General features: G+C 38.0%; 2 protein-coding genes across 2 annotated transcripts in view; both read left to right on the forward strand.

Moving 5' to 3' along the window:
- The window catches only part of HSF5 (heat shock transcription factor 5), a 38917-nt gene extending 33954 nt beyond the window's left edge, over positions 1 to 4963 (forward strand). The window contains exon 6 of the mRNA XM_036268217.1: positions 4893 to 4963. Within this exon, the coding sequence (XP_036124110.1) occupies positions 4893 to 4963 (71 nt within the window). The remainder of the gene's footprint in view (positions 1 to 4892) is intronic.
- Positions 4964 to 8379: 3416 nt separating this feature from the next.
- RNF43 (ring finger protein 43) overlaps positions 8380 to 12651 on the forward strand; it is a 67518-nt gene continuing 63246 nt past the window's right edge. The window contains exons 1-3 of the mRNA XM_036268941.1: positions 8380 to 8390; positions 10742 to 10807; positions 11869 to 12508. Coding sequence (XP_036124834.1) covers positions 12257 to 12508 — 252 coding nt within the window. The 5' untranslated portion in view covers positions 8380 to 8390; positions 10742 to 10807; positions 11869 to 12256. The remainder of the gene's footprint in view (positions 8391 to 10741; positions 10808 to 11868; positions 12509 to 12651) is intronic.

Consider the following 12651-nt stretch of genomic DNA (forward strand, 5'->3'; position numbering starts at 1 on the left):
GCCCTGTTCCTGGTTAGGAGATAGCCTTCTTTTCAATGTGTCCTCACATAACAGAAGGGACAAGGGAGCTCTCTGGAATTTCTTTTATGACTGCATCAATCACATTCATAAGGGCTCCACTCTCATGGCCTAATTACTTCCTAAAGGTCCCACTTCTAACACCATCATGTTGGGTATTATGTTTCAACATATAAATTGGGCAGGGAGACACAAACATTCCATTTATTGCACCCTGTAGTAGAAAGTCTTTGGGTTTTAGCTTCTGGCTTTTCATAGCCCTGATCATTGATGACCAGAGAAGCCCTTAAGCCTTAAGAGAATAAGGAGGTATTTGTGGGGAGATCTCACTATGGACTAGTATTCAGTTTAGTTCTTGTAGATGACCAAATGTTTTTTAGTTTGATAGATACTAAACTCTAAGGTTAAAATATTAGTGATAAGAACCAAATGTAAAATTTCTAAAGTATCACAAATTTCAACTGTTACTATCATTAAGAATAGTGATAGTAGTGGAGCCTCAAGGTTCCAGTTCTCACCCTGGCGAGGTAGCTTAGTTGGTTAGAGTATTGTCCCAATATGCCAAGGTTGCGGGTTTGTTTGCTGATCAGGGCACACACAAGAATCAACCAATGAATGCATAAAGGAGTGGAACAACAAATCAATGTTTCTCTTTCTCTCAAATCAATAGATAAAAATTATTTGCGGGGGGAGATTCCATCTCTCATAATACATTACAATTTCATGAAATCACCTCTAAAGACTCCTTTGGCTCCAAATTCTGAAAATATGATTCTAACATTAAATGTGGGAATGTCATTACGTTGCTCAGTATCCCGTTGAACAGGAGCATTCTGTATTCCAGAATTTACCAGAGCTCTTCAGTAACTGAACTTTAAAAAATTGCTCTGTTTAAGTAGGGGAATCTCCTCACATTTCAAGATTTCTTTGAATTTTTCAAAATAAGAAACTTCAATTTGATTTGTATTTGTCTACATTGTATTGATTTCAAAAGATGTGCATTTTGTTTGAAGGAAGCTGTTAATCAGTCATTACCATGCAGTGTGTAGGCCTTTTGAGCACATGTTGACTTAAGGAAATATCTTATGGATTAAAAATACCAAGATGTAAAGAAAATTAGACTCAGTCATGCATCTCCAATTTCTATAATTATATTACCCTAAACAGAATATACCCAAATAGTAATCTTACTGTGGAAGCTACACTGTCTTATATTCTGATGGGATATTTATAGTTAAGGGAAACTTAATGTTTAAGAGTAAAGTTCAGTTTATTCCCGAAGAAAGGAATTTTGTAGCTATTGGATTATGAGTGAGATTTCATGAAGGTATAGCCCCCAAACCCTAGAGAGTGTTTGTAGTAGGAATTAACATTTCCAAACAAGTAGATGCAGTGCCCTTGTCCCTCAAGGTCTTTCAGCTCTCAAGCCAACACAGCTGCTATGATTCCCAAATACTTATCCTCTGTGATGAGTATGCAAGGTTCTCTTCTGAATGAAGTAATATAACCCTCTAGTAGAACCAGGCTGGTGTATGTCTTTTTGTATTTTTATTGGTATCTTTTTGTATCAAACCCTTTTGGCGTATAGAGCACACTCCATCCAACTGAGCTACCTGCCTGGGACCTTGTCCATTATTTGAATCTATCAACATGATAAAGTCTTTTTTTTTTTAATAGTTTTTTTTTCTCCTTTATTGATTTTAGAGAGAAAGTGAGAAGAAGAGAGAGATAGAAACATCGATGAGAGAAAACATTGATTGGCTGCCTCTTGCATGCTCCTCACTGGGGATTTGGCCCACAACCTGGGCATGTGTCCTGACTGGGAATTGAATCAGCAACCTCTTGGTGCATGGGTCGATGCTCAACCACTGAGCCATACTAGCCAGACTCAACATGATAAAGTCTTAATAAGCAATTAAATAAATGTGTCCATTGAAAAAAAAGAGAGGGTTTATTATTGTTGTCCTTTAGTCTGCCATCCCATATGAAATCTGTAGTTGCTATAATAGTATTTACCTTTGTCATTATCAAGAAATCCTACTCTGCTTTCAAAGTTGGGTTACAGTTGGGTCTATTCATATTCCAAAATCTTATTTTAGTATTTTCTATTAGGATATGGCCTGTCCTTCTTGTCTGATATGGAGCTGAGGTGTTTAGAGAATGATCATAAGTAGATGTTAGTCCTTGTACATCTTTTGGTCAGCTTTTACAAATCCTGATGCCTAGGTTGCACTTTATACCAACTAAATTAGAATGGATGGGGTAGGAGCTGTGGCATCAGTATTTGTTTTAAAGATTGCCAATGTACGGTGAGGTTTAGAAGCTATTGGCTTTACTTGTTAGCCATATAGGTTAGGGGTATCTATTTACTCCTCAAGATTCATTAGATGATCTTATAATGATATATTTTACTTACTTGAAAAAAAGATAGGATATATATGATATTATAATCATTATAATTATTACCACTATTATTTAGACTGTAAAGAAGTCATTTTGTGGTAAAATATACATAATATAAATTTTACCATTTTAACCATTGTTTGGTGTACATACATTTCAGTGGCATTAAGTACATTCACATTGTTGTACTACCATTACCATCTCCAGACCTCTTTTTATCTGAAAAGATAAAACTCCGGATCTGAAACTCCGGATCTATTGCACAGAAACTCCCTTCCCTGCAGCCCCTGGCAAGCACCATTCTACTTTCTGTCTCTATAAATTTGACTACTCCTGATACCTCATATAAAGTGGAATCATACAGTATTTGTCCTTCTGTGACTGACTTATTTCAATTAGCGTAATGTCTTCAAGGTTCATTCATGTTGTAGCATGTGTCGGAATTTCCTTCCTTTTTTTTTTTTTTAACTGATTTTTAGAGAGAGGAAGGGAGAGAGAGATAGAAACGTCAATGAGAGAGAACATTGATTGGCTGCCTCCTGCATGCCCCCAACTGGGGATTAGATCCACAACCTGGGCATGTGCCCTGACTGGAAATTGAACCGGCGACCTCTTGGTGCATGGATAGAGGCTCAACCACTGAGCCATACCAGCTGGGCAAATTTTGCTTCCTTTTTAAGGCTGAATAATATTCCATTGCATATATGTGCTACATGCAATGGCATATTATTGTTTTGCCCATTCACTAGCCGTTGGACACTTGAATTGCTTGCACCTTTTGTCTATTGTGAATCATGCTGCTATGATCATGGATGTGCAAGGAGCCAATTTTAAGTGATAAACTGGTGGTCTGTTCTCCCTCTGTAAGATGCTCATCTGGATAAATTGCTTGTTCTTTATGGATAGATTGTACTGTAGTTCACTAGATGAGTGAGTACCTGCCCCTAGTGACTTGGTTTATCTTTTACAAAGTATGGCAAACATTAGGTACTATTTCAGATGCTTTCTAGATTTTCTCAAAGGTGGTAGTAGAATTATTTCATTAAATCAGCTCTCTCACCCAGGCTGTGGTTCAATCCCACAGAGGCTGTATTCTACAAACATAGTGACAAAAGTCTCTGAATAGATGAAATAAAGGATTCATTTTGTGTAGTTTAGTTGAACTCTAACGTGCCATGAGGGCAAAATTGTAAGCTGCAAAACCAATCTAAAAAGGCTCCCTAGTTATGTTATGTCTTTAGAAGTTATGAACTAATTAGATTGAATCTGGAAGTCTCATTAATATCCTTTTATTTCTGTCTGTGTTATTCAGATTAAGCCATTTAGTCTACTTGTATACATAGTCTTAGCTTTTTGTCTTACAGAACCTTGTACCTGAGCTGAAAGCTTACTTTTTTACTTCTTTCCATTCTTAATGAACTGCTCTTTGCCTCTTGACCTCTGTGAAGGGTATGCTTTCTTTTTTTTTTTTTATCCTCACCCGAGGACATTTTTCCATTTTTTGAGAGAGAGAGGGAAACATCGATGTGAAAGGGACACATCGAGTGGCTGCCACCCGCACCACCAACCAGGGCCGGGACAAACTGCAACCGAGGCACATGCCCTTAGCGGGAACCAAACCCGGGTCTCTCCGGACCGCAGGTGGACGCTCTAACCGCTGAGCCAAACTGGCCAGGGCTATGCTTTCTTTTTTACAGACAGTTCAGATAGATGTGTTTTTTTCTAAATAAGCGATCAGCTATGTTAGTCAATAAGTAAAAAATGTATGCTGGAATGCAACTTTGGGAAAGTAGTGATTACTTATTTTAGCATTATATTTCTGAAAGCATTACTTTTTCATACTCCCACAACCCACCCAACTATTCTTATAGCATCAAAGAAATGAATTCGTGTTTTTCACCTGATCCCTTTGACACTTTTTCTTAATTTTTCACTTACAGTTAAAGGCATTTTATTTATTTATTTATTTATTTTTTTTTATCCTCACCTGAGGACATTTTTCTATTTTTTGTTCAGGTAGAGTGGGAGGGGGAGAGAGGAAGAGAGAGAGAAACATCGATGTGAAAGGGACACATCGAGTGGCCGCCACCCGCACGACCAACCAGGGCCGGGGACAAACTGCAACCGAGGTACGTGCCCTTAGCGGGAACCGAACCCGGGTCTCTCGGGACCGCAGGCCGACGCTCTAACCGCTGAGCCAAACCGGCCAGGGCTAAAGGCATTTTAAATGAAAAAAGGCTTGGCCACATCACTGAAGGGATAGAAACTTTAAACTTTGTTGGCCTTGTAGGGTTAAGAAATGGACTGCATTTGTGTGCTTTAGAGGTACAGAAATGCCCTAAAATTGAGAATCTGATGAGATAATGATTTTAGAAATATAAGCAACTTGTTTTTCTTGTCTGAAGACTTGTCTGTCAAACTCTACAGTCTGAGAAGCTAAGAGTAAGTAAACAAACCTTCTTTCTTTGTAGATCTTCATCTGCTGGTGGACGTGGCCTGCAAGCAAGAGCACTTTCCAAAGGAGGAAGAATTAAATGAGTGAGGCATGGATGACACGTGACATTGTGCACTAGCTGTAGCTGGAAGCAGACTAGCCTTGCACATGACACACTGTTGGGATTTTTTTCAGTTCTGTTAAGGAAAAATATGTTTTTGTTTTGTTAATTGAGAATTTTGTTAATTGAAAATTGGGAATTTGGTATTTACAACAGCTGTTCAGATTATTTACCTTGACAAACTACTAAACATCTAGCAGCCATTTTTATTTTTTGTTTTGCTGCTCAGATCCCTTTCGAATGAAAAGTCCTGGCCTTCTGTTACAGTCAAGAAGCATCTAAAAACTGCTGCATCTGTGATACTGGAGGATAATCTGTGTGTGTGTGCTGGTTTGTCATCTTGCCACTCTCAAATTATGGTCAGCACAACTCCAGTGGGGACTTCAGTCTATCTGTTTCAAATCACAGTGATTCTTTTAGAGAAGTTTGTGTGAGAAACAAAGGCATGTAAGGTCACCAAGACCACAGGTCTAAATGGTTTAGGAATTCCAGGGAAGAAACTCTGGGAAAGAGCTAATTTTCTAAGTGATTAACCAGGAAATGCTCTTAACTTCCTAACCCAGCATTCTGTTTCAAGAGCAAGGCATCCGGACTTGGACCATCCATCACACTTAACAGCTCCTCATTATTTTATATTAATGGGGGCATTCTTCTATTTTTCATGCTTTCTATAATTTTAATGATATGTTATTATAAATGATAAGGTTTTGTTAATATATCACTTATTTAAGTGTCTTATAAAGAAAAGTATTCAGCTGGTTTAATATATTTATAAATGCTGGTAGATTTTAAAAGTTTTAAAGCTTTATATTTTTATTAATATTGCAGGATAGAAGAATAAAGGATGCATTTGTAATATTTTTACTTTGAGGGGGAAATGTGCAATGTGTGTACAAAAACATTAAGAGATTTAACACAGTGCTTTCTTATTTTAGATTTTTACATTCAGTAAGTATGAATTCTCATCTATATAAGATATTGTGTGCAAATTTTGGGAGAAACTGATTAATAGTCATTTAACAGAAGCTTTACCTCTGATATTTTTAATAGTTTATGTCTGGTTTAAGCATCTGAGAGAATTTTAGTAGTGGGATAAACTGTAACATTTTTATCTTGTCCCCTCTGTAGAATTCTAAATTCGAGTAGTAGGATTGTGGGACTGGGTTTTAGGAGAGGTATCTTGGTTGTCCACTTTCTGTGGTTGATCCCTCACTTGCTCATCCAAGGACAGCAAGAAACTTCTGATTTAAAGTCTTTGAAATTGACTAGAACTTTCTTATTGGATTCTGCTTTGGTTTTCCTAATAAGCACTGCAGAAACAAAAGGAAAGCCTAGGAATATAAAAGCAATGAAAAAGAAAAGGCTCTTAGTGATATGATAAGAGTACTGTGTTAGCATTGTGGATATAACAATTAATTAAACTGCATTGTGCCTTCCCAATGATGTCAAATCCTAGAAGTGTTACAGAGATAGTTTTTTTGGAAAAGGATGAGCTCTGTATTGGTGACTCAGTTTGAAATGAAAATAGGTTCTGAAACGTGACCTGTTTGGTCCATCTGATTCTACTAGTTGATGTCCATGTGATGGGCATTTATTCATCTTTATTAGCAAGGTTTAAAAGATGAACAGATTATCAAGACTCGTACATCTTTTGGCCAGATTCTGTCTTTTGGCAGAGTATGAAGAGGAAACCCAATTTCCAAATGAAGGAACTTTGCTTTTTCTCTGTCATGTTGAAAAGCTGGTATACCGTGGTGATATTTCTTCCCTTAAATGTGCCTTTCTTAGCTTTGTATATGTTGAAAGAGATAATATCTTTTGAGGAACATGTGTCAAGTAAGAACCTTGGCATGAATTTGGTTTCAGTGGTTTCAAGGCTTAATGAAATGCCTTTATCAGCTTTCCAAACTTTTTTATATATGAATACAACAGGCCAAGGAACTAGATCTCCTGCTGTACTCAACATACCTGCTGCTTATCAGCTAACACTATCATCACTGACCAGGGTAAAATGGAAAAAGATAAAATAAAATATTTGTGTGAATTAGCCAATTGGGTCTGACACAAACTAACAAGGTTTCTGACTAGCACCTCAGTATTTCAGCACCTTGAGCATGATAAATTTTAATCAGTCAACAATAAAGTGAGCGTTTCAACTTGACTTCTTGTCTTGCTTGTTTTTACTGTTTAATTGGTGATTATTAGAAACCTCAGTCATTATGACTAGTAACCATAATAGTAAAGTTCAAAAGAGAATGTACTTCTGTTTTTCAAAGAATCTGACTTTTTCAGAAAATGTGTACTGGCTTTTTTATTTTTTCATTTGCACTTGAATAGAGATTGAAAAAAAAATTTTTTTTTTTTTTTTGTGTGTGTAATCCTCAACCAAGGATATTTTTTTCATTGGTTTTTAGAGAGAGTGGAAGAGAGGGAGGGAGGGAGAGAGAAACATCTGTGTGATGGAGACACAGATTGGTCACCTCCCACACAACCACAACCAGGTCCAGGGCTCAAACCTGCAACCTAGGTATGTGCCCTTGACCTGGAATGGAACCCGCAACCCTTCAGTCTGCAGGCTGATACTCTAACGGCTGAGCCAAACTAGTCAGGGCTAGAGATTGCATTTTTTAAATGCTATAAGGTTAAAGATAATTCTTGGACATATTTTTAGAAACCTAGTTTTTTGGAAGAGGATGAATGGTCTTCAGTAACTTTAGTCCATCCAGATGTGAAAGTAGATCCTGAGAGATGACCTGTCTCCTGTGTAAGAGTAGGTGGTAGATGTCAGGGAGATGGGCATTTTATCACCACAGTGATGGCATCTTTATGACATCTCTTAGGAAGTTGTGGTGTGTCAACCCCTAAAGGATAGTTCCAAAACTTTAAAGCCGGAGAAGTATTTCTCTTGCTTGTCAATTCTGGTAACCTAAACAAACACAGTATATCAGTGGACTAAATTACATAGAGCTGTTTGGTTTGATCCCGAGTATCTCAGGGTACCCAGGTTCATGATATATATTATTATTCCTAAATATTGGAGTTTCCTTAAGAGAGGGCAACCACATTTATATTTTTTTCCTTCTTTCAACTAAATGTGTATTAACTCTTAGGTTTAGTTATCTTAATTCCTTTGTAAGATTCAAGCAGGAATAAGTGAGGCAAAGTCCATTAGTTGCTTACTTTTTGTTTAGTTTAAATATCTTTTTGCATATGTCATATAATAATGTATAATTTGCATCATTTATGCTGTACTATTGCATGGCAAACGTAAAATAAAAATATTAAACCATAATATATTTTTTAAAATTCTCTTCAGAAGAATTAGATCTCTTTCTGTTCTTTAGAAAGGAGCTATAAAAGGTCTCTACTTGCATTATGTTCTTAATGTCCAACCAATAAAGAAAAAGTGCTAAGGTAAGAATTTGCATTAGAATTTATTTCTCTGCTCTAGGTTAGTTATTAGGCCTAAAATGTCAAAACTATCCCTATAAACCTTCTTAGGGAAAAATGTTCAAGGTGAATAGAATGACGACTCATAAGTTTTTTCTTTCAGAGGCAGTGTCATTTAATCTTTTTTTTTTTTCCTCATCCGAGGACATTTTTCCATTTTTTTGTACAGATAGAGTGGGAGGGAGAGAGAGGAAGAGAGAGAGAGAGAGAAACATCGACGTGAAAGGGACACATCGAGTGGTTGCCACCCGCACGACCAATCAGGGCCGGGGACAAACTGCAACCGAGGTACGTGCCCTTAGCGGGAACCGAACCCGGGTCTCTCTAGACTGCAGGCCGACGCTCTAACCGCTGAGCCAAACCGGCCAGGGCTCATTTAATCTTTATAACCTACAATGCAATTGTATCACCCACATTTTATAAATGATCAATTTGTATAATTTGTAAAATTTAAAAAACTTTTAAGACTGATATTATGTGCTGCTTATACAATTTAAAGAAGCACATAATATAAACCCTAACCATTTCTGTTTATTTTATTTTATCTCCCCCCCAATCTTAATCATTTCTAAGTGTACAGTTCAGTAGTGTTAACCGTATTCATGTCATTGTACATTTGTACAAATTGGAAAGATTATTGGCAGTGGGTCAAAAAATGTCTAGTCACAGTTAAATCTGGCATATTTGAAAATTCAAATATTAGAAACATTATTTCTTTTTTTAAAATTTTATTTTTAATCCTTACCTGAGGATATTTTTCCATTCTTTGTTCAGATAGTGTGGTAGGGAGGGCGGGAGGGAGAGGGGGAGAGAGAGAGGAACATCGACATGAGAGAGACACATCTACTGGCTGCCTCCCGCACGACCCCAATCGGGGCCGGGAACGAACTGCAACCGAGGTACGTGCCCTTGACCGTAATCGAATTCACGACTCATTGGTCCATGGGCCGACGCTCTAACTGAGCAAACCAGCCAGGGCTAGAAACACATTATTTCTAATGACAAGTTACTAGAAGGGTTATATAGTTTATGAATTTGGTCATCAACCGAAAATTAGTTTTCTTTTTGCCTACATTCTTCTCATTAGGCATATATATTTTATTTATGAAGTAGACTTACTTGCAGTCTTTCATTGAGGACATAGGTCTGGTCCATAATATTATTTCACCTCCCAGAGATGTGAGGAGAAAAAAACAGATTCCAGAACTCTGACATCAACCTGAACTAAAAGCTCCATAGAGGTACAGTTTAGAAAAGAGCTATTACATTTAAATTAGTAAGAGCTGAAGAAAAACTATGCATAAAATAGGCAGAGTTCTTGCGAGGGCAATAGACACAAGAGCAATAAATCAGTAAGCACTACAGCACAGGATCACTCTATTCTGGCTTTGTGCCATTTGTAGACACTAAATCCCAGAAAGAGCAGAACTCTCTTTGAACTTATATTTTCAAAACCCCGTGTCTATTCTTTTTATCTTCTGGTTTTCCTTTATTTTTTTCTTCCCTCATTATTTCCTCACACCATGTTCTCTTAGGTGCAGAATCTGCTTAGATGTCTGTTTGAGTGGCCCTGATTTACATGTGGTAGCTGGCTTACCCAGAGGAAGGAATTGAGGATTGAATTGGATGCAGTTTGGCTGTGGCTCAACAGAGGGAGTAGAGGAGCTGAGAGAAAGAGCAAAAGAACGTGTCTGGTTAAGTGTGCGCGCCCAAGCCCGGGCCCTAGCCATAGGGAGGAGGAGGAGGGGCAGGGTAGGGGGTGGTTGCCTCTAGCTGCTCCACCCTCACTTTGTGTCAGCAGGTAGAGAGCGTGATTGCAGTCTCAGGGGAGGGAGGCCTAGCTAGAACACCAATTACAAACCACAGACTTCCTCCTCTAGGGAGTTGATCCAGAATTGTCTTTCTGGAAGGGAAGCATTCGAATCCTTCTGAACTTTCCAAGTCCATCCATGATTCAGAGATATTACCTTCTCCCTCTGGGATTTTCTGTGTTCCTGGTAGTGAATTGTTGCTTTGCTTCTTTTCTCTCTCAAGATTTGATCATTTTATATGCTGTTCGGGGAGAAAAAGAACTTTTGTTAGAAAGGAAATTTCAGAAATGACTTTGGATCCTCTATAAGTGTTTTTAGAGTTCTTGGGGACAGTAGCTCTAACCCTGGAGTAAATTTCTGCCTTTGACCTGCATGGATTATTTTTTCAGGCTGCGGAATTTCTCGGCACCTACCTGCAGTGTGGGGCACTTGGTTTGGTTGCAGAGTAAGAAGGTGGAAGAATGAGCTGTACTTGGTTAAACAGTTGAAATCTTTTTTGAGCAGGAACTATAAAGGCATAATTGAATTTGTTTCACCCCGTGGATTCCAGTGGGCCCGACAGCGCAACAGGTTTGCAGATTTCTTTTGAAATTCTTTTTTTCTCCCTCTGCCTCAGCAAAAGAAAGAATCTGTATAACAGGTTCATGTTCAATTGCTTGGCTTTTCAGCACTTATTCTGAAGACTTATAAGATTTTTAAAATTTGACCTCTGAACACAGTGGGCTTTGTGGTTGAAGTGCATTTATATTTACTTAAGGGTGCACATTTTAAAATCTTAAAATAAGATTTTATTTGTACAAAGACCCAAATTCTGAAGTGTGCCTAGAAATAGCACAGATCTACCCTACTCAGGCTTTTTACTTTTTCAGGGCATTCTACTTAGAGCCTGTAGACTAATCACCTCCCTATTCCCCCTATCTTTTATACCCCACCCCCTCAAGGAATTTGAAAATGTGTTAGGAATAGTCCTTTGTTTTACTTATAAACCTAGAAAATTACAGATTATAAAATCGGGATAGTAAAGTAGTTTCCAAAGTCATCTCATGGGAAGTCAAAGTGCTTGGCATTCTCAAGCAGGAGAATACAAGCTGGAATCCCTAAAAGAGAAAGAAAAATAAAGATAGAAATATGGTTTTTAACTGGGGAAAATAATTGGGAAGTTGACCTTTTCAAATATTCTTCTAATCTGAAAGTTGGAAACAGTTGTGATGCTCAGGATTATCCTGTAATATGTGAAGACATAAATTACCACCTACTTTACAGGCAAATTTAGGCAGAACATTAAAAAATTGTAGTGTATTTTAAGTTCATGAAAATGAAAAGTATTATAAATTCAGTGGGCCTGGAACTTAGGCCACATTGAAATACAGTTTAATGTGTAAACTTTTATGAATACATGTTGTAGCATCTTTGGACATTTCTCAAGATGTGACATGAAATGTTGTTCCCTCCCCTTCCCCGTGTAAAAGAAAAATTCTTATGTGATCTTTAGCCTTTTACCATTGACAAATTATGTGGCTTAAAAAGGACCGTGTCTTCATTTTCTGAGCTGGATTTTTTTCACTTTCACCTTCAGTACATGGCCTTAGTTGTTTACTTTACCTTGTTTTGTTCATTAACATTGGGTTTAGTGGCTCGACAACTTGATGCATATGGAAGAACAGCAGCACCAAGTGATCTGACATAATAAAAATTCAGGATGTGACATTCAACCTCAAGCAAAGTTGGAAATTCCAAAGAGAAGTGGTAATATCTTGCTAATAATAGTGAAGATGGGAGAAAATGACATACCTGCAGCAGAAGTGGGCTGAAAACACCCTCTTCCCTGCCAGATCAGGAATGCCACCTGTTTTTGGGAATATACTTTAGAAAAAAGAAGGGCCAAAACTATGACTTGGGTTTCTGAAACTGAAGCATAAATTCTCTCTTCCTTCATTTGTCTGGATCTGAGAACCTGCGTCTGGTATTAGCTAGTGGAAGCAGTATGTATGGCCGAAGTGCATTGCTGCAGCTGGTAGCATGAGTGGTGGCCACCAGCTGCAGCTGGCTGCCCTCTGGCCCTGGCTGCTGATGGCTACCCTGCAGGCAGGCTTTGGACGCACAGGACTGGTACTGGCAGCAGCGGTGGAGTCTGAAAGATCAGCAGTGCAGAAAGCTATTATCAGAGTGATCCCCTTGAAAATGGACCCTACAGGAAAACTGAATCTCACTTTGGAAGGTGTGTTTGCTGGTGTTGCTGAAATAACTCCAGCAGAAGGGAAATTAATGCAGGTAAGGATACCTTTATTATATTTCACTTTCCATCTGTTTGAAATGTGCCTTTCTTCTTTTGTCTTCCAAACCAAATACAATTCAACGGCTTCTGTTGCTTAGCTCTTTATTTGTTCCATCTCTAAGCAATGTTGTCTCATTGG

The sequence above is a fragment of the Molossus molossus genome, unplaced genomic scaffold (assembly GCF_014108415.1).
Source record: "Molossus molossus isolate mMolMol1 unplaced genomic scaffold, mMolMol1.p scaffold_m16_p_19, whole genome shotgun sequence".
NCBI classification, from domain to species: Eukaryota; Metazoa; Chordata; class Mammalia; order Chiroptera; family Molossidae; genus Molossus; species Molossus molossus.